The sequence below is a fragment of the Mustelus asterias genome, chromosome 17, assembly GCF_964213995.1.
Source record: "Mustelus asterias chromosome 17, sMusAst1.hap1.1, whole genome shotgun sequence".
Classification (NCBI taxonomy): domain Eukaryota; kingdom Metazoa; phylum Chordata; class Chondrichthyes; order Carcharhiniformes; family Triakidae; genus Mustelus; species Mustelus asterias.
The window spans coordinates 71,951,410-71,973,016 of record NC_135817.1 but is presented as its reverse complement, the minus strand read 5'-3'; the positions used below and the strand labels follow the sequence as shown (position 1 = coordinate 71,973,016).

The 21,607-nt window shown below is 40.5% G+C and overlaps 1 protein-coding gene across 1 annotated transcript; it reads left to right on the top strand.

Annotated features, from left to right (window-relative positions):
• The first annotated feature begins 2,668 nt into the window (after positions 1–2,668).
• tagln3b (transgelin 3b) lies at positions 2,669–21,035 on the top strand. The gene is made up of 5 exons (XM_078232053.1): positions 2,669–2,935; positions 10,241–10,429; positions 17,934–18,108; positions 19,336–19,438; positions 19,670–21,035. The coding sequence occupies exons 2-5, from the start codon at positions 10,250–10,252 to the stop codon at positions 19,809–19,811; spliced, it is 600 nt and encodes a 199-aa protein (XP_078088179.1). The 5' UTR covers positions 2,669–2,935; positions 10,241–10,249; the 3' UTR covers positions 19,812–21,035.
• The last annotated feature ends 572 nt before the right edge of the window (positions 21,036–21,607 follow it).

Sequence of the window (21,607 nt, the reverse complement as noted above, 5' to 3'; positions counted from 1 at the left end):
AAGGATGTTGATGCATTGGAAAGGGGGCAGAAGAGATTTACCAGGATGTTGCCTGGTTTGGAGGGTATGGACTAGGAAGAAAGGTTGAACAAACTTGGATTGTTTTCATTGGAGCGTCAGAGGATGAGGGGGGACCTGATAGAGGTTTACAAGATTATGACAGGCTTGGACAGAGTGGATAGTCAGAGTCTTTTTCCCAGAGTTGAAGGGTCAATTACTCGGGGGCATAGGTTGAAAATGAGAGGGGGAAAGTTTAAAAGAGATGTAAGGGGCAAGTTTTTCACGCAGAGGGTGGTGAGTGCCTGGAACATGCTGCTGGAGGAGGTGATGGAAGCAGATTCTATAACAATGTTCAAGAGGCATCTGGATAGATTCATGAATAGGCAGGGAATAGAGGGATATGGACCATGTAGAGGCAAGAAAATATTAGATTAGAGAGGTATCTCTATCTGCACAGACTTGGTTGGCTGAAAGGCCTGTTCCTGTGCTGTACTGTTCTTTGTTCATTGTTCTGAAGCACACGCACTGCATGCATTGTTCCTCATTGAGGGTCAGGTAGAATATTTGTTCCATCATTACCTGGGCAAGTTATTGGTTGACCTCTCTTTTCTCCTCTCGTCCTTCACCTGTCAGCAGCTTGCCCTGCTCTGTGTGACCTCTGTTCATTATCCAAGTCATGCTGTATATCCAGTGGGGAATAACTGCTGGCACTGATGTCAGGTTGTGCAAATCAAGCCATGAAGTCAGCAAAAAAAAAATCTGCATCAGCCACAACACTCCCTGCAGACTTGTGCTACTTTAACCAACTATGGAAAGCACAAGCTCTTGCGGAATCAAGTCAAGTCAGAAGGAATCAACCAGCAACTATTCTGTAAGCAGTTGACAATTGCTTTAAATACACCTGAGGCTGGGGCTGCGTCTTGCTGCCAAACACACAGTCAGTTACGTGAAGGCATTAGTTAAAGCACTGAGCTTCAAAATAGCAGTCCGATGTTAATTCGAGGCTGCATGTCATGTTCTGCCTGCTCTGTACGGTTCAGGCAGCCATTCATGCCCTCACCAATATGGGGTGCAAAAGTGTGTGTGCTTTGGATACTATTTTGGACTCTAAACTGCACCCAAAGTGTCCAAACAAAGGCTGCTACCTATTTGAACTTCAAGCCTTATGTTGTGCTGTAGAAGGCACAAGCAACCGAGCGGGTCATCCAATCTGACTGTCTGTCCTTCTCCCTTGATTATATTCATAGCCAGGTGACCGTAGAGAGGGAGCACACAATGTCCACGAACACCATCAAGGCCTTCCATGCTTATTGGGTGCCGCAGGGATTGTGGTGCATTAGCAATGCCTTTAGGTTTAATGTTTTAAGTTTCCTTTATGCTTTATTTTTCCTTTTAGGCAGTCCCCTTTTAGAGGGCTGCCCTCCTTTCTTTGTCTCTTAGTTTGTGTGCACCCAAAGAATGTTGTGTTGTAGACATCAGTAGCTGGGTGAGGTGCTGCATGGAAGCTTATACGTGAATAGGATAAATAGCAAGGACTATTTATTCAAAGAGCCATCACAGGCAGAGTGGGCCAAATGGCCTCCTTTTACACTAAATGATTCCAATGGCAGAATTTTAATGAACCTGAACCACTCATGGCAGAGAGACTGGCAGCAGGGCAGGCAAGTGGGCTCCTAGCATGTTGGTACTTTATTTGGCTCCTGCTCTGCCCAAGACTGCAAGACAGTACAAAAGGTCATGAATGTAGCCCAATCCATTACGCAAACCAGCCTCCCATTCATTGACTCTGTCTACCCTTCCCATTGTGTCAGCAAAGCAGCCAGCATAATTAAGGACCCCACACACCTTCTTCTGTCGGGAAAAAGATACAAAAGTCTGAGGTCACGTACCAACCGATTCAAGAACAGCTTCTTCCCTGCGGCCATCAGTCCTTTGAATGTGCCTACCTCGCATTAAGTTGATCTTTCTCTACACCCTAGCTATGACTGTAACATTACATTCTGCACTCTCTGGTTTCCTTCTCTATGAATGGTTTTGTCTGTATAGCGCGCAAGAAACAATACTTTTCACTGTATGCTAATATGCGACAATAATAAAGCAAATCAAAAATCCATCCCAACCCCACCTTACTAGTAAAAATCTGCCCTCCGATTCCGAGACTATCTCACTTGTAAGCACATCTCCTTCTGACACATCCTCAGATCTGCTTCCAAACCTAGCAAACAGATAGGTGTACTAACAGAAATTGTAGCTACCCACAACTCCCCCTCCCTGATTTTTGTTTTACAGCCTGGCCTAAGCTGGTCATTTCCCATAGTGCGTTCTCAGTATTCCCCTGTCATAATCGACCTTTATCTGAAATGGAAAGAATCTCAGTTTATCGACAATTTAGATTAATGAGGGTCACATTGAGAACAATTCATGGCCCGAGGCGCAATATTTGAAATGCTAATTAGGTTCACTGTGAATTGTAAACAGTGTAATTAAAAATCCCACTCCCTGATGGTGTTTCTGAATGAATAATTATCGATCTTAAATAATTCTCCACGGTGTGGTGTGCCGATAAAATCTGATTCAGATTTCTTTATGCGTTTTTGCCTTTATTGATTTTTAAAAAAAACTCATGCTGATGATGACTTCAATGATGTCCAGCCGTGGAGTCAGACACAGACAACCGGAAAAGAGCTGCATCAGCTGTATGCTGCAACTGGAACCGTGTGCATTACATCGTTAGCCTGAAACTGAACAACCCCCCCCCCCCCCTCCTCCTCCTCCCCATCAATGAGCCCCTTGGGTGTGGTTAGTCATAATCTGTCCTTCACAAATATCCTTCTCTGAGCTGTTCTGAGGAGTTCGCTCTTCTTCCGACCTGACTCGAGGTGTCGGTCTTACCTCCGTCTTCTTGTTAGCATCCCTGTGGACGCCTCCATTTCAGGTTAGTTACATGAACTGCAAGCACAATATAGAGAAAGAGTAATAAAAACGCACTTGGAATGAGAAAAAAATCATAAGGGAGGGGGGATGCTTTTAAATATAATAGCCCAAGGCAAGCTAATGACTTCTTAGCAAGGTATGTATTATGTGGTTGTAATTGTGGGGAGTATTAATTATACGAAAAGTCCTGCGGAGATACTGTACCAGAACGTTCATATGCAGCTGTCTTCAGCATCGTTCAGTTAATTATTTGAGAAGGTCAGGTCGTCTATCCTTTATTAACTGATTTTTTTTTTCAGACGTTGTATCTAATGTTCGATTTTAATGACGCTGACAAATTCTGGAGTTTTATTCTCTAACTTAGAGTTACACAAATCAAATACACTGTAGGTTTATTCAGTTTTAAGTGAAATATTGCTGTTGTAGAAAGTATACTTGTAACATTGATCTTGTTTCAAAAACTTAAAGGTTGTGATTGGAAGAAACATTAGAAATATTAGTCTTTCCTTTTGTGTGTGTGTGTGTGTAAATCACGTTCTTCCCTTGCCCTGTAATCTATAAATATTGGTGGTAATTTGTCAATGGTTGGAAGCAGACTTTGATAATGGCAGGAGAGCAGATGGCAATATGTGAAGAAGCTGGGAGTCTTTGGTGTTTTGAGTGAGAAGTGGTTAAGTGGTTTTCTACTGGTTAATTATCTTCTAATTGCACAAACTTGACTGCATTGTAATAGACTAAAATTAAAACGGAGCAACTGGCATGATCAGGTGAATCATTTGGGCGATAACTGTGTAAATGGCCTAAAAAGCAAAGCATTGAACACAACTGATAAACCTAAAATGTTTCAATATCTGACCCACTTTTATTTATGTCCTTGTATTGAGTTTGTATCCTAATTTAATTTGACTGTGCATTCAGTATCCCTGTTCTTTTTTTGAGAGGATTGAAGAGAAAGGAAAATCAGTTTTAAACATAAGTTCTGTCACCCTATTAACTTTAACTACTTTGGTATATTTGTATGCTTAACAGGGAAGTGACAGCACCACAAATTTGTGGTTTTTTAAAAAAAAAATGCAAATTGAATCTGAAACAAACTTTGCATGCATATCAGTTCAAAAACTGAGGGGTAAAAATAGAATGCCTGTCTGAGACCGAATGATTTGATTAGAAACAATGGCTGGTGGACCTCTGGAACTTGCTTTCTCTCAAAGGGCTGTGCTGTGCTTGGCCATTTAAAATTGAAGATCCATAGATTAAAGTACAGATCACCATCCACTTTAAACTGCAGAATAAGCTCATGGGGGTGAATGGCCTATTTCTGTTGGTTTATTTGAAACTTCTTGGTGCTGAATTCCAGCTTTTGTTTCAATATAAGAATATTTTAAATCAGTACAAAGTTAGAAATGAAGTAATACTTGCGCCAACACAGTTGTCTTTAAAATGAGAATTTAAGTGTTCATTTTAAGGTTCAGTGTGACCATTTGAAGGCCTGGACTACAATTATTAACTGGAGGTTTTGCAGCAGTCAGCCAGATCTCATTTAACTGCATTGAATTATCTTTTGCTTGCAGTTCCCAAAATGAGTAAATGTATTCTGTTCAATAGTGAATCCAGTCAATATTGAATATTTAGCAGCTTGTACTGAATGTTCAATTCGACCAGTGAAAGTATTGATCTAACCATCAAATCCCTTGTGTCCACAAGGCATAGCCTAATTATTACAATTCAATTTCTCTTGGCAAATCGCTGACTCAGTTGTTTTTTGGCTTTTGAATAATTGAGATAGTGTTGATGAGGGCAAAATCGATTCGGAATCCAGTAACCTTGCAATACAATGCTAGATGAAATTCCGCAAAGATAACCATTGATTTACTCTTGTGATTGTATTGGGTTTTGGAAAATGACTTGCAGCAATTGAAGCTAAATTGATAACTGCATTTTGAGAATTGCCCCAATCCTATGGTAGTTGATTTTCGCCCTCCTGTAGTCATTGTTAAAGGTTGAAATAGGAACATAAATAGGCCAATGTTTCATTTTGCCCCCTTGAGCCTGTTCCATCATTAGATCACAGCTGATCTATCCTGCAACCCCATTTACTTGATTTTTTTTTGCTCCAAATCCCTCGGTACCCTTGCCGGGCATACATCTGCTCAGTTAAATCTGAAATTTCAATTGATCCGGCATCCTTTCTGGGAACATGTTCCAAATTTCTGCTGTTGTTTGGAGGGAGAAAGTGATTCCTGATTTAAATCCAAAGAGCTGATAATATATCTCATTGGGCAAAAAGAAAACTTTGGGTTAGTTTACCATTAATTTGTTGGGGAGTCATTTCAGAAGTGTCTAGTCTCTAATGGTTTGGTCTGTATTTGGTATGGGATGCAAGTATATTAATTTTGCTGTAACCTGCCACTTTCTATTCACAATTCATCTTTAGGCTCAGTAATAATTCGCCTTTTTAAAATGTTTTCCATTTACTTTGCAGCCTTGGATATTCTGTTTTTGTTTTAGATCTTCCCTGTTATAGAGGAGGGGATCATCAGTTAGGGAAGTGGGCCAAGGATTGGCAAATGGATTTCATACCGTTAAGTGAGGTGTTGCATTTTGGAAAGTCAAACCAGGGTAGGACTTGTACAGTGAATGGTCGGCCCTGGGGAGTATTGAGGAACCTAAAAGTACAAGTACACAGTTGGTTAAAAGTGGCACCACAGGTAGATGGAGTGGTGAAGAGGGTGTTTAGCACACAGGCTTCATCAATCAGGGCATTGAGTATGATTTGGGACATTATGTTGCAGTTGTATAAATTGGTGAGGCCGCACTTGAGAATGGTTTTGGTCACCCTCCTTTATAGGTAAGATGCTGGAAAGAGTGCAAAGAAGATTTACGAGGACGTTGCCAGGACTAGTGGGCCTGAGATATAGGCAAAAGTTAGCTAGGCTGGACTAGGACTTTATCCCTTCAAATGTAGGAGAATGAGGGGCATAGATAAGATGAACAGTCTTTTTCCCAGGAATGGGGAATTGAAAACTAAAGAGGGCATAGGTTTAAAGTGAAAGGGACTTGAGGGGCAACTTTATGCAAGAGTGGTGCATGTATGGAATGAGCTGCCAGAGAAAGTGGTTGAGGCAGGTACAATAGCAACATTTAAAAAGCATTTGGATAAGTCCATGGATGGGGAAAGGATTAGAGGGCTATGGGGCCAAACGCTGGCAATTGGGACTGGCTGGGAGGGCAGCATGGTCAGAATGGACCAAAGGGCCTGTTTGTGCTGTACGACTCTGCACCCCTCAGCTTTTTCTTGCTGCACTGATTTGAAGCCTCCTGTCTCTGTATGTAGTCCATTCTTTGGTTCCTGCATATCCAGCACCTCATTACTTTTAAAATAAAAGCAGAAAATAAGGTTGGATGTATGCATGGCATCTTCTGTGGAGAAAGATGTTTCGGGTTGATGGCCTTTTGTCAGAATCTTTCTTCACTGACTACTGAGCTGTTCTGTTATGTGAAGCTATGAACACAGGACTACCTGCGAGCAAAATGGTGAATGCAGCATGTGAAAGACAGAGCTGTGATTTCCCACAAAAACAGGTCAGATCTAAGCTCGGCAGTCCTGCCACATCAATTGTGAATGGTGTTGGACAACTAAACAACTGGGGGAATACACTCTACAAATATCCTCATCCTTTAGTGATTGGGCACCCAGCACAATTGATGAGGCTGAAGCATTTGCAGCCAGAAGTGCTGGGTGGCTGATCCATCTCAATTGCTTCCTGAGGTCCCCAGGATCAGATGTCAGCCTTTAGCCATTTCAATTCACTCCATGTGATATCAAGAAATGGCTGAAGGCACTGCATACTACAAAGGCAATGGGCCCTGACAGCTTTCCAACAATAGTACTGAAGGTTTGTGCTCAAAAACTAGCTGTTCCAGTACAGCTTCAACACTAGCATCTACCTGGCAATGTGCAAACTTATGCCGGTATGTCTTGTCCACAAAAAGCAGGGTAAATCCAGCCTGGCTAACTAACTGCCTCATCAAGCTATTTATCAGTCTACTTTTGGATCATCCATAATATGATGGATGGGATAATCAATGATGCTAGCAAGTGGTACTTAGCGATCACCTGTTCATTGCTCAGTTTAGGTTCTGAAGGGCCACTCAGCTCCTGACCTCAATATGGCTTTGGGTCCAAATATGGATGTAAGCTGAACTCGAGGGGAGGTGAGTGCCTACATTCTACATCTAGGCAGCATTTGACTAGGTGTGGCATCAAGGAGCCCTACCAAAACTGGAGTCATCCATAGTAGAAAGGAAGATGGATGTTGGAGGTCAATCCACCTTTGTTCCAGGACATCACTGCAGCAGTGCCTCAGCATAGTATCTTATGCCCCCAAACAGCTAGCCGCTTCAGTGACCTTCCTTCCATCATGTCAGAAGTGGGGTTGTTCACTGTGCCATCATTGGTGAATATCTTCATGTTCACCACTCGCTGTCTCAGACTGAAACAGTCCATGTCCTTTTGCAGACAGACCTGGACAACATTCAAGTTTGGGCTGCTGTGTGGTGAAATGACCATCTTCAATAAGCGAGAACCCAACCATCTACTTGATATTCTGATTAAACTTGATAAATATTTTGGGCGTTTGTTTTATTAAGCAGGCTTGTGGATATCATGTATGTTTGCGTAAAACTAATTACACTTAAACAAAAAATAGTTTGGTTGCAAGTTTTAGGACATCAAAGACTGTTAATGGCATGCACATCAATAAGCAGTGGAGAAATTTGCATTACAAGATAAGGAAGGAATTGCTGTTTTTCAGTTAAATGTCAAAGGGAAGTAAAATATTTTAAGCTTAAATTTTTGGGAGAACGTGGAAGATTTTTATACTGGGAGGTTAAGTTTCAAAAAGTGGGTTAAGGGCAATGGAATCAAACAAGAGGCAAAAGGATTAAAGTGGCAGAGTAAAGCAGCATTACAGCCAAGAAAAGTCTCTGTTTTCAGAAAGCAGGGTTTCATTTTAAGGTTTCTTGAATTCCAAAACACTGGGAGATGGTAAGAAGTCCTGTAATGTACCTTTCCCACAGCAACAGTGGATTCGCCTTGTGGCAATACTGAAATTGTTATAGTTAAACATTAGGGGTTGTTGCTTATTGGTGTGTTTACTTAATCTAACCAAGTAGGAAGTCTTTTTGGGAGATTATTCTGTAAAACTAATTTTAACTATGTAAATGTAATCTTGTGTGCTTAAATTTGCTTTTCTTGTTGAAAATCCTGAAAACATGACTGGAATTTATGGCTCCTGAATTCAGTAAGCATATCCTTTTGTGGTCAAAGTACAAAAGAGTTGTGATAAGTAGCCCAAGTTTTTTTTTCTTTGCGATTTGGTTTGCAAGGCAATTGCCATCTGCTGAATCATAACATTCAATGGCATTACCATTCCCCACTTATCAACATTCTTGGGGTTACCATTGATTTAGAGACTGAACTAGACCAGCCATATAAATATAATAACTATAAAATCAGAAGCTGGGAATTCTGTGGAGAGTAATTCCCCAAAGCCTGTCCACCATCTACATGGCACAAGTTTGGAGTGTGGTGGAATACTATCCACTTGCCTGGGTGAGCACAGCTCCACCTACGCAAGCAGCTTGATGCCATTCCAGACAAAACAGTCTCTTGTCACCCCATCCGCCACCTTCAACTTTTACTCACTCTGCCACTGATGCACGATAGAAGCAGTATGTACCATCCACAAAATGCACTGCAGCAGCTCATCATGGCTGCTTTTACAGCATCTTTTGAAACCTCTACCTCCTAGAAGGAACAGCAGCCACATGAACGCTACCACCTGCAAGTTCCTCCCCCCAAACCCCACACCATCCTGACTTGGAATGTATTACTGTTCCTTCACTGTTATTGGGTAAAAATCCTGGAATTCCTTCCCTAACAGCACTGTGGCTGTTCTTGAACCAAATGGACTGCAGTTCAAGGAGGCAGTTCATCACCACCTCTAGGGAAATTGGGCGTGGGCAATAAATACTGGACTAGACAGAAATACCCACATTCAGTGTAAAGAGAATTTTAAAAATGTTGCCCACTGCAGTCAACTATCCAATACTTGCATTTCCATCTGCAGACTTGTGTCTCTATTTTTCTCCAGTGTTTTTGGTGCAATGCTATTAATCTCATTTATTGCAGTGGATTTGTGATGAGTCAGAAGCAAATTGAAGCTGTAGCTATGCATATTTATGCCATTAACTGAATCACAAAAGGTGAGTATACAGGCACAGCCATTAGAATTGAATACAAAAGTAGGAAGGTTAGGCTTCAGTTGCACAGGGCAGTAGTGATACCACATTTTTGTATTGATCACCATATTTAAGGAAAAATGTAGACATGTTGGAAGTAGTGTAGAAAGGCTTTACCAGACTGATATCTGGAATGGGTGGGTTGATTTTGAGGAAAGGTTGTGCAGGCTAGGCTTGTATCCACTGGAGTTTAAATGTAAGAGATGACTTGATTGAAACATAAGATCCTGAGAGGTCTTGATGTGGGGAAGATGTTTTCTCTTGTGGGAGAATCTAGAACTAGGATTACTGTCTAAAAATGAGTTGCCCATTTAAGATGGAGATTAGGCAATTTTTTTAAGTCTGTGGAATTCTTCTTGAAAAGATGGTGAAAGCAGTCTTTGAATATTTAAGGCAGAGGTGAATTGATTCTTGGTAAGCAAGGGGTGATGGGTTATCAGGAACAGGGGTAGTACTGATTTGAGGTTACTATCACACATCTGTCATGACCATAAGTGGCAGAGCAGGCTCGAGGGGCTGAATGGCCTGCCCCTCGTTCATAATATAATCCAAGAAATATGAGGTCTGGTCAGCTGTTCCATTCTGCCTGCAAGACCTGAAATTGTGCTCTATTGATGAATGCTGTGTCTAGATTAATGTTTATGGGGAAATTGCTGTTTTAAATTGGCTAAATTTCCAAAATGATGGAAATGGTTCATTTTATATGAAGGAGTTTTTAATGCTGGATGATTGCTGTAGTAGGTACAAGCATTAGCACTAATATGGCAAATAAGGCTCAATCTAAATTGTACACTGACCTTGGTTTCTGCTTTTGATCAGTGTCTAGAAGCTTGATTGCAGTGATCTGACTCTGACTGAGCTATGTGGGCTGGAAGGGGATTTAAATTTCCAGGTTACTGTGGCACTGCAATTTGTATTCCACACCATACTTCTACATCTACATGATGCAGGTATGGTGTGAGCAGTTTCATTTTAAATTTATATTGTATGTTTGTATTTCTAGGTTTCAAAAATGGCCAATAGAGGACCAAGCTATGGCTTGAGTAGAGAGGTTGAGCAAAAAATTGAGCAGAAATATGCTGCTGAATTGGAAGAACGATTAGTGGATTGGATTATTGCGCAGTGTGGTGGAAATGTAAATCGTCCAGATTCTGGAAAAGTCCACTTTCAGAAATGGTTGATGAATGGCGCAGTAAGTATATTTTAACTCATTCCTAATTAACCAAATTCTGAGGAAGTGGTCAAGAATACCAGTTTGTAGAAAATACTGAAGATGTGATTTAGTTAAAATGAGGGCCTCCATTATCAGGGAATTATGCCTAATAATGACCATACTTTTAAGTGTCTGTCCTTCCATTTTGGGGTGATCTCCTCTTTTTTGACATGTATATGAAGGTAAGTGCTGTAACTACAGTGAAATAAGCCTATTGCTTTTGTGTTTAGTTTCACAAACATTATGGAATATAATTTTAACAGACTGAAAAACCTTTTACCATTTGGCCAATGGTTTTATTCTAATTGCTTACGGGAATCTGCTGAGCTAATTGCTTCCGCTACTCAGATGATTGACATTTGCTGTTTGGCTTGTATTGTATGTGAAATATTCTAATGCCCGAAGGAGAGAATTTTGAAAGGTGGTGTAGAAGTGTGGAAAAATTGGCACTTTAAAAACACTTCTACTATTGCAGCTTGCTAATGTCTCTTCAGTTTTTCCAATTTGAGTGGCCAGTTGTAGCAGTCGGATTCTGAGCACAGGACCATTTAATCTAGACTGGTTTTTTCTCTTGAAATTGTTAGTAGTTTTGATTTCTAGGACCTTGCTGTGGGTAAACTGCATGGTTGTGCAGTTCATGAGGGATGCCTTGGAAGATTTGAAACCTGCTATGCAGGTTATGTAAAAGTGGAAATTTTCAATCCCAGTCTGTGCTTCTGTTTGCTGGAAGTAATATATTTTAGCCTCAGTTCCTCCTAGCTAACCCAAGGAAATGCAATGTTTCCATTTCCCTGGATGCGAGTTAGACTGAATTGAGTTTGGATATGATGCCATTATATCGTACCTTACGAGCCTGGTGGAGTTCTTTGAAAATGTGACTATTATCTTCTATTCTATTCACTGTGCATGGTAGCACAGTGGTTAGCACTGCTGCTTCACAGCTCCAAGGACCTGGGTTCGATTCCTGGCTTGGATCACTGTCTGTGTGGAGTTTGCACATTCTCCTCGTGTCTGCATGGGTTTCCTCCCACAGTCCAAAGATGTGTGGGTTAGGTTGATTGGCCATGCTTAAAAAAAAAAAATTGCCCTTAGTGTCCTGAGATGCGTAGGTTAGAGGGATTAGTGGGTGGATATGGGGGTAGGGCCTGGGTGGGATTGTGGTTGCTGCAGACTCAATGGGCCGAATGGCCTCTTTCTGTACTGTAGGGATTCTATGATTCTCATTTTAATTCTTGAGAGAACAAAAAGCTGGAAATATTCCTTGAGCCAGTCAGCACTGTAGAATAGGTCATGTAGACCCTTCATCAGAACTGGAATTACCTCTTTGGTGACAGCTTTAAACTTGAAGAGGTGATGGCCTAGTGGTATTATTGCTGGATTATTAATCCAGAAACTCCAGCAAATGTTTTGGGGATTTGGGTTCAAACCCTGCCACAGCAGATGGTGGAATTTGAATTTATTAAAAATATTTGGAATTGAGAATCTATTGATGACCATGAAAGCATTGTCAGGAAAAACCCAAATGGTTCACTAATGTACTTTTTTTGGGAAGGAAATCTGTCCTTGCCTGGTCTGGCCTACCTGTGACTCCAGAGCCACAGCAATGTGGTTGATTCTCAACTGCCCTTGGGCAAATAGGGATGGGCAATAATTGCTGGCTGGCCAGCCAGCAACACCCACATCCCATGGAATATTTTAAATAAAAACCTAATGCATGATTCAAAGTTGACTTGAAGTTATATAATGCAGTTGTAGTTCTGGTGGCTCCTCAATTAGTTGGATAATGAAAGGTACAAATATTGAGTTACTGGTGAGTGCTTAGCTTCTGTAGAAACTTTATGTCCCAAATGCCTTACAACCAAGCCATTGTTGTAATGGTAGGAAACAAACTATTCCATTAAATAGCAATGTGATAATGATCAAACCTGTGATTTGTGAGGGATATATGTTGGCTGGACACCAGGGAGAACTATGCTGCTCTTCAAATTAATCCCATGGATTGTTTGCATCTATCTGGTAAAACCGACTAGAGTTTACTTTTGATTTCTCCTCTGAAAGATAGCAAACCCAATAGCATGGCATTCCTTTAGTCAGTGCCGGATTTAGACTTGGTGAGGCCCTAAGTTATATAAAGCTTGGAGGCCCCTTGTTTAAAAAGTTACACCAAAAGGTCTCACCAAAGGTGCGTACCAAAACAGGACCTTGGGTCGCCACAATTTGTTTCAACTGTGGGTGTCAGCTCTGCAATGCTCACATTTGCATCACTTCCAATGTTTTCCTCCGCTGAGATTCCAGACTCTGTCTCAGTAGCAGAAGCACTAGGCTGTGGTTGTTTTGGACTTTGCTGATCACCTTGGGTTTGTGGATCCTTATCTGTTTCTGGAGTAAAGTAACTGTCAACTTTTGGTAATTTTTTGAGTTGCTCTTCAAGCTGGTGCTTCTTTTCTGGTATCCGCTCTTAAATGTTCTTTGTAAACCTGAGATTGTGAGGCCCTAAGCTGTAGCTTCTTTAGCTTATGCCTAAATCCAGCACTGCCTTTAGTACTGGATTTTTTTTCATTTGTTCCCGGTGTAAGAGCATTACTGGCTGGGCCAGCATCTGTTGCTCATCTGGCCATTAAAGTTGGTGGGGACTTGCCTTGAACCTGCTGCAGCCTGCATGATGTAGGTACATGGGCTGATGCAAGAGTATTAGGCACCCTAGGCAAAGCATCAAGCTTGTTAACTACCCCCAACAACTTTGTGCATTACAACAAAATTATTCTAACGAGATTTATTTAACATGGGGAAAGGAGAATATATGATTGCACATGTAATACTGTACCTGTAACAATTACTAGATTTTCACAATTTGCACAGTTAATAATAGTATTTAACCATTAAACAACAGTCCATTTTGTAATGTGAAATTTTGGGAAAGACTGCAATATGTATGTCAATTATATGGAGAAGTGTATCTGGACTATTCATTCTCACTGTCTGAAGCCTGTCTGTTTATTTTAGTAAATATTGATTCAGTATTTTGTTGCTCTCAGCAACTACCTAGTGGTTGTACTGGCCCTGTATGTAAGTCTTTTTTTTTTTAAAGAGAGTTCTAGTGACATGAAGATATGACTATACAGTTCCAAGTCAGGATGGTGGGTGACTTGGAGCTTGCAGGTGGTGGTGTTCCTAAGGATCTGATCCCCATAGGACATGGGGTGTTATCGTACAAAGCACCACATTGAGCAGTGACTAAAATATACTAAATTGAAATGTGTGCGCAAATTGCTCTTTTCATCTGGAAAATGTTTGGTGCCTTGGATGGTACTCAGATGGGAAGTAAAAGGGAAGATGTTGTACACCTTCTGCTTGCCAGGCCCCCAGGTTGATGGTAGGATCTGGTTACAGGCCAAAAATGTTTGCTTTAAAATAGACAAAATTGAGATTAAACATGTGTTCAAAGAAAGTTCAAAGCCCGTTAGAATCTTATGGCTAAGAAAATAAATGTCCCAATAAAACAATATACAATATATGAATTGGGAGTAGGCAATTCAGCCCCTCAATCTGCTCTGCCATTCAATACAATCATGGCTTATCTCAGCTTCATCTTCACCTTCATGCCCACTCCCCATAACCCTTTACCCTACTACTTTATTTAAAAATGTATTTATCTCATTGTGTCCACTGTAAAGTTTATTTATTAGTCACAAGTAAGGCTTACATTAACACTGCAATGAAGCCACTGAAACTCCCCAGGTTGCCACAGTCCAGTGTCTGCTTGGGTCAATGCACCTAACCAGTATATCTTTCACTGCACTCTAGGGTAACAGAATTCCACAGATTCATGACCCTTTTCCTGTTTTAAATGTGCCACCCCTTAGCCTAAAACAATCGCCTTTAGAATGTCCAATGGGAATTATCTGCTGTGTCCATCCCCTTTAGCATCTTGTATACCTCCAATAGATCTCCTCTCGTTCTTCTAAATTCTAGCTAGTACAGGCCTAAACTGTTCACTCTCTAACACAAGTCCTTCATCCCTGGAGTCAATCTCGTGAACCTTCTCTGAACTGCTAATGCATTTTATGTCCTTCCTCGACCAAAACTGCGCAGTACTCCAGTCTCACTAACGCCCTATACAGTTACAACAGCTTCCCATCTACCAAACTTTGGCCTACTTACCTAACCTATCCATATCAATTTATTACAACTAGTTTTCCCACCTATTTTAGTGTCATCTGCAAATTTGGCTTTAGTACATTCTATCCCTGCATTTTAGTCATTAATGTAGATTGTCAATAGTTGGGGCTTAAGAACTGAACCCTCTAGCACACCACTAATTGCAGCTTGCCAACCAGCAAAAGACCCATTTATACCCATTCCATTTTAGCCAATCCTCTATTCAGCTAATTTATTTACCCCCCCCCCCTCCTGAATACACTGTGATTCTCCCAGCCCACTGTGCTGCTTTAGTAGTACAGTGGGCCAGGAGACTTAAGTGGAGGCCATTTAGTGTGCTTCCTCCTAGATGCCACGTCCAGAAATCTGCACAGAATTGAATAATTTATGTAGATTGCAATTTAAATGATTTGCAGCTCATTAGCAGTCCTGGGACTTGAGGTCTCTTGGCCTGCTAGCCTCTTCCCCCCCCACCCCGCCCCCCCCCCCCCCCCCCCCCCCCCCCTCCCTGTGATCGGGAGGCCAGCAGTGTGGCTGACATCAGCGCATGCACGGTGGCCCACTTAGCACTATGCTGCCGGTGCCTCCAGTGGGAATAGGCCTTGCTGACTGATTTATGCTAGTGCACTCTGCAGAGTGTGGGAGATTCATTTTGAAACTCCCCACTGAAAAAAAAAATCAGCTACACTTGCTGCAGTTTTTATGCGAATCAACACTTAGAATTTTTTTTTGGGAGAATCACCTCCACTATTTGTCTACAGAATCCCCATTATCCACTTTGCCTGTTACATGTTTGACTAATTTGCTCGAATTCTTCAAAAATGATTTACCCTTTATAAAACCATGCTGACTTGGATTCCAAGCATCCTGTTACTACTAAATAATGGACCAAACAATTTCCCAACAACAGACATTAAACTAACTGGTCTATAGGTCCAACTTTCTGCCTTTCTCCCTATTTTTTCCAATCCACTGGAATCCAGTCAATTTTGGAATATTACAACCAATGCCTCTGTAATCTCTCCTGCCACTTCTTTTAAGATCCTAGGATGTAGGCCATCAGGCCAGGGGACTTGTCTGCCTTTAGTCCCAATACTTTTCTCAGTACTTTTTCTCCTAGAGATGTTTTAAATTCCTCCTTTTCAACAGCCTCTGCATTACCTGTTGCTATTGGGATGGTTCTAGTGTCCTCTGCCGTGTAAACCGAGGCACTATTGATTTGCTGTTCCCCATAATTAGCCTTGTCGTCCAATGGATTAACAATTGACTTCAACTCCTTTTTATACTTATCTATTTGTATTGTGCTAGATTTCTTTCAGAATTTATCTTTGTTACTTTCTTAGTAACCCTTTGGTCATGTTTCCCAATCCTCCAGCCTGCCACTTACCTTTGCAACGTAGTACGCCTTATTTTGCTTTTCTTTTCTTTTAACCTCCTTGTTTAGCTACAGATATATTTACACACGTGCACGCACACACTTTAGTTGGGAGGAATGGACTATTTCAAATGTCTGCCATTGTTCATCAATTGTCCTACCTTTTTGATCTTTCTGCCCATCTGTCCTCATGTCTACATAATTACCTTGGTTTAACACCAGAACACTTTTTTTTTTGTGTTGGGTTTCAGTTTGCTGCCCTCAAATGGAATTTGACATTCAATCGTGCTATGATCACTCTTCCACCATACTAAATCCAAAGTATCCTGCTCCCTGGCTGGTTTGACAACCTATTGTTCCTAGAAGCAATCTTTAATACAATCTATGAACTCTTCCTTGAGGCCATCCTTGCCAATTTGATTAATCCAGTCTATATGCATATTAAAATCACCCATGGTTATTGTAATTTTCTTACAACGCCCCAGTATTTCCTCACTTGGGGGACCTATCGATTATTCCCACCTGGGTCGTCTTTCCCTTGCTATTTTATTTCTTTCTAAAACCGATTCCATGCCATGATCTCCTGTGCCAGTATCACTGATTACTTCCTTTTACTAACAAAGCTACACAACTCATTCTCCTTTCTATTTTTCCAAAAAGTCATGAAGACTCTAACCTGTTGATCCAGGCAGCCATTGTTAAAATGATTGAACCATTACTGCAGGAGCCCACAAAGATCAGCAAGCATGAGGGAAAACCCTTGGTGTGGAAGCATAGGGCAGCATCTCCTTGGATTTTCAGAAATCTCTTAAAGCTGAACGTGCAATTTTAACCATGGATCAGAAATCCACTCTTTCAGATCAGTTTTGACTTGTCCAAGGCCCAGGTCAATAACAAAACTGGGGACTCTGGAGAAATGGATTCCTTGGATACATTGCTTCGGGCCATGATAAAACTAAGCTGAACAATACACTCCAATGCCAGACTGAAAGATGACCAGGAGCCAATTTAAAAAAAAAAAATTAATAGCAAGACGCAGAGCAGATGTTGAAACCCTGAGCCAGTGCCACAAATGATGCTGCAAAAGAGTAGCAGGAAAAGGAGAAAACATTATGGAGCCCAGAATTAATTCACCCTGTAAAGGACAGGATAAACCATTTGTCTCTATAATTGGGGAATTGACACCGATTATTTCAATACCAAAGAAGGGAAAAGAAAAGGCTTTTTTTTTTACAAAAAAAGCCCGAACAATCTAGTCAACAGTGACTGAGCCTACCACTCCTCCCAGCTGTCATAAAAACAAAATCTGGAAGGATTTCTAAGACCTCCATGTAAGCTCCAGAGACTGAGAATGGGGTACTAATAATGACACACACCCCATGTAAACTGGGATAGCTTGTAAATATGTTGGATAAAGACTTGGAAGGTATAGAAGAAGGGTCTGGCACTGAAAACAGTATTGCCTGTAGTGATGTAAGACACATGGCCCACACCTAGGGGTCAGGAGAGTGTTGGACAGAGTTGTGCGTAGAAGCGAGCATGGAAAAAGTGCCGAGGTGTATATGGCTAATGCTTACATACCTTAAGACCTATAGAACTATACTCAGCAGATTATTACAAGTACCACCTAATATACTGTATGTGCTTTGGCTGATTTTGCTGTAAAGGTATGTATTTCTTGTGTTTTGCAAATGTGAAAGGAAACACCAGTTTTGCATGCAGTAGATATCATTTTCCAATTCTTTGGGCATTTCATGCAGTTGCATTTACTCCTGTGAAAGTTTCAATTTTATTTGAAAGGAGCTAATTGTTCCCAAATATAATCCTGATTAATCCATGGAAATGTTAATAGCATTTTCCATTGCTAATGAATAAAAGTATACTATTTGGTTAACATTATGTTCATTGAAAGTTCAGTTTGGATGTAATGTGTTTTTTTTTCCTCCTTAGCTACTTTGTAGAGTTATAAACAGTCTTTATCCAAAAGACCAGGAGCCAATTAAAAAAATCCAGGAATCCAAAATGGCCTTTAAACAGATGGAACAAATCTCTCAGTTTCTAAATGCTACTGAAGCTTATGGGGTTGCAACAATGGATATCTTCCAGACTGTGGACTTGTGGGAAGGTAATCATTAATACTTCACTCTGACTTTTAATGGCATTAGTTTTTGACTTGATGGCAGTGGATTTATCATCTTTGGGGAAGAAACCAGAATTGACTTGGGTAGGTATATTTGAATATTCTTTTTCCTTCAAGGGGAAAGACTAAGTGTGATGTTGGCATCTTTTTAATGGCTTTTCATAGTTCTAGAAATATGTCAAAGCAATTTTTAGTCAATACTCAATGGACACCAATCAGAGCAGGTCAAAGGTTCGGAATCCTGTGGTTGAATAACTCGCCACCTGCTCTCCTAGAGCCTGTCCATCTCTCCACTTGCCTGCATGAGCGCAGCTCCAACAACACTCTAAGCTCGACTCAACACCATCCAGCCCACTTGATATGCTACTCCCATAAACATTCAATGCCTCTACCACTGAGCAATGGCAGCTGTGTACCATCTACAAGATGCACTCTAGGGACTCGCCAAGGTTCCTTAGGCAGCACTTTCCAAATCCACTACCATCTAAAAGGACATGAACAATAGATATCTGGAGGTTCCTTCCAAATCACTCACCGTCCTGTCTTTGAAGTATATTGCAGTCCTTTCATGATCGCTGGGTCAGAATCCTGGAACTCCCTCCCTAACAGCACCGGGTGTACCTACACCTCCAGGATTGCAGTAGTTCAAGAAGGCAGATCACCACTTCCGAAGGGCAATAACTGCTGGCCTAGCCAACAATGCCCACGTCCCATAAAGGAATTTAAAGATAATCAACTTTTATTCGCTTTTTTTAAACTTTAAGTTCTTCAACCTGAAGAGAAGAGAACGTGTGCAGGTGCTTGAGAAATGAGATGACTATTTGAAGCTCTCAATAGACATTCAAAATGTACACAAACAACTTGTGTCCTTTGCTAGATCTTTAAATTGTTTCAATAGTATTTTGTAGTTTGTTTATTTTGATGCAGATTGATTGACCAAACAACATGCTAAATTTATATCCCTTGGCCATGTAGAATTTGAATTCCGTTGTGCGTGCGTGAATTAAGATTTTTGGAAGCTACTCTAAACTTGCCAGAAATGGATAGAATGTAGAATTACTACATTAGTGCAGTAATAATTAGACTTGCATAAATTGCCATTTTGCTGATCAATTTAAATATGTTCTGAAGCTCTGCCACTTGTGTTTTATGGTTTCAAGTCTTCAGAAGTTCAATGCCTGAAAAATGAACAAAAATCCTTTTTTGATATAGGAAAGGATTTGGCTGCAGTTCAAAGGACTCTAACGGCTTTGGGTAGTGTAGCAGTTACTAAAGATGATGGATATTATCGTGGAGACCCCAGTTGGTTTCATCGGTAAGTATTTTGGTGTTATCCATCCCTTTAAATCTAAGCTGATTTAGCCATCCCTCAAATTTTGCTTAAATTAGTGAAATCAGTTTGTTTTTTCTTACAATATTAACAAATATTATTTCACATTGGATCTGAATATTAAAACTCATTGAGGAAATGACTGTTCCATAATGATCTAAATCTGGAAGATTTTCCCTGCGACATGAAGTAATAATCACTTCTTGCTTCTAATAGGAAAGCTCAGGGTAACAAGCGAGAATTTTCTGAAGAACAACTACGAAAGGGGCAAAGTGTTATAGGCCTACAGATGGGAAGTAACAAGGGTGCCTCCCAGTCTGGCATGACTGGCTATGGCATGCATCGACAGATCATGTGAAACACCATCCTGTGGTGGCAAGCACCAGAACAAATGGACTATAGACTCCAAAACTGAACCTTAAACTGCCATTTTCTGAAGCATCATTGTCCAAGTAGGATGCTTGCTTTTGTGTTTAACGACTCAATGGCTATGTCATAACATCACGTTTCAAATATTTAATCTCAATTGCTTTCACCAACCTAAACAGCTGACAAAAAAGGCATGTTCTAAGATTTTACCTGTTGACTGTGGGGATGGTGTGGGAACAAAGTGGACCTTTCTTCAACCGTTCAAATTCGGAAATGCTTTTCACCATCTCATGATGTGTAACCTGTAATTTTTGGGGATTTCCGATATTTCCAAACTGCTCCATTTTGTTAATGAAATTTAATACTAAAAACCGGTCTGCAGTCAGTTGTTCAGAGTGGCTGTTTGACAATGGGGGGGGGATGCTGAGTTGCTAAATGCCAGAATGGTGTTCTGCTTTTAGAGTCGCGAGGTAATAGATACATTGAGAAAGTGACACCTGAAATATCTCTAACCTTTGTTTATCTTTTAGAATTTACTAATGTTTTTCACACTTGAACCAGGTTTTTTCTAGATTTCTCATTTCCTTGTCACCAGGAACTTCTGAGCATGGTCTTAATTTAGCTCCTAATGACACTTAAATATCCCACTGTCATTTATATCTTGTACACAAAGGTGTTCACTAATATTTTCAGTTTGTCTCACGTCCTAAAGATAATTGCACACACTTGTATCATGCTTTTGCATTGTACACTTTTATTTCTTTCTATGTTTGGCTGATTTAAATAAGGTGGCTACAATGTTTAAATTCCAAGCTATTACACAAATCAAAAGGATAGAGGCACTTATTCTCGAGAGTTAGTTCACAAACTTGTTCTGGAAACTTTTTAATTTGACCCATTGCATTTCCTTCAAGGAGGCCACACCTCATGAAATTGTGACCAATTAACCATTTATCAGGGAAAAGAATCACTTGAACCTACCAGTGGAATGTGTAAAAAGCTGTGCTTTTTTTTGTATTTATTCCAAGTTGTCATAGAATTGCGAAATTTGATATTTGGTACATTTCAGTGCTTCAGTTGTACTGTTGCTAGCCTATAGTTGACTTGTTGGACCAGTTTTGGTATGAATTGGGTATTCAAGTGCTTAACCATAATTTAAACCACAGAACTGCCTTGTCTAACCAAAACAAATTAAATTGACTAATATAGACCCTCTCAGGCTTTGGGTTTTCATTCTGAACTTGGGTTTTGAGGTTTTTTTAAACACTTGCATCAGATCGGCAAATTGTGAATTCATGTGTGCATGCCTGTGGTTTCTTCAAATGTTAAACCATAACCGAAGTTATCTTGTACTTGTTTTTACAGAGCCCTCCACTCCACGCCTGTTATAAATGAAGTCCATGTCTCCAGGATGTTCCATGAATTAGTAAATGTTCAAGCTATTTTGAATTTCCTCAATTTAAAATTTTCCTGTTCAGGAAAGTTTCAGTTTGTGGCAAAATATTACACACTAAAGCTATCATGACGACAATGTTTCAGCCTTGAGGATGGGGGAAATGTAATGCATAAACGACCTCCATTGTTGCCTCAGTTGAATTAAGAGCTGTGAACTTCTAACTCCATCCTTTTGGGCACAGATGCTCTGGGACAAATGGCAGTCTGAAAGAAAAATAACCCCCTCTGAGTAGGTGATTCCCAACTATTAATTGCCTACATTGCCGTTTGATATTTTAGTTCTGCTCCCTGGAAGTCTAGGAGATTGAGCAATTAACTTTTTTGTTTTAG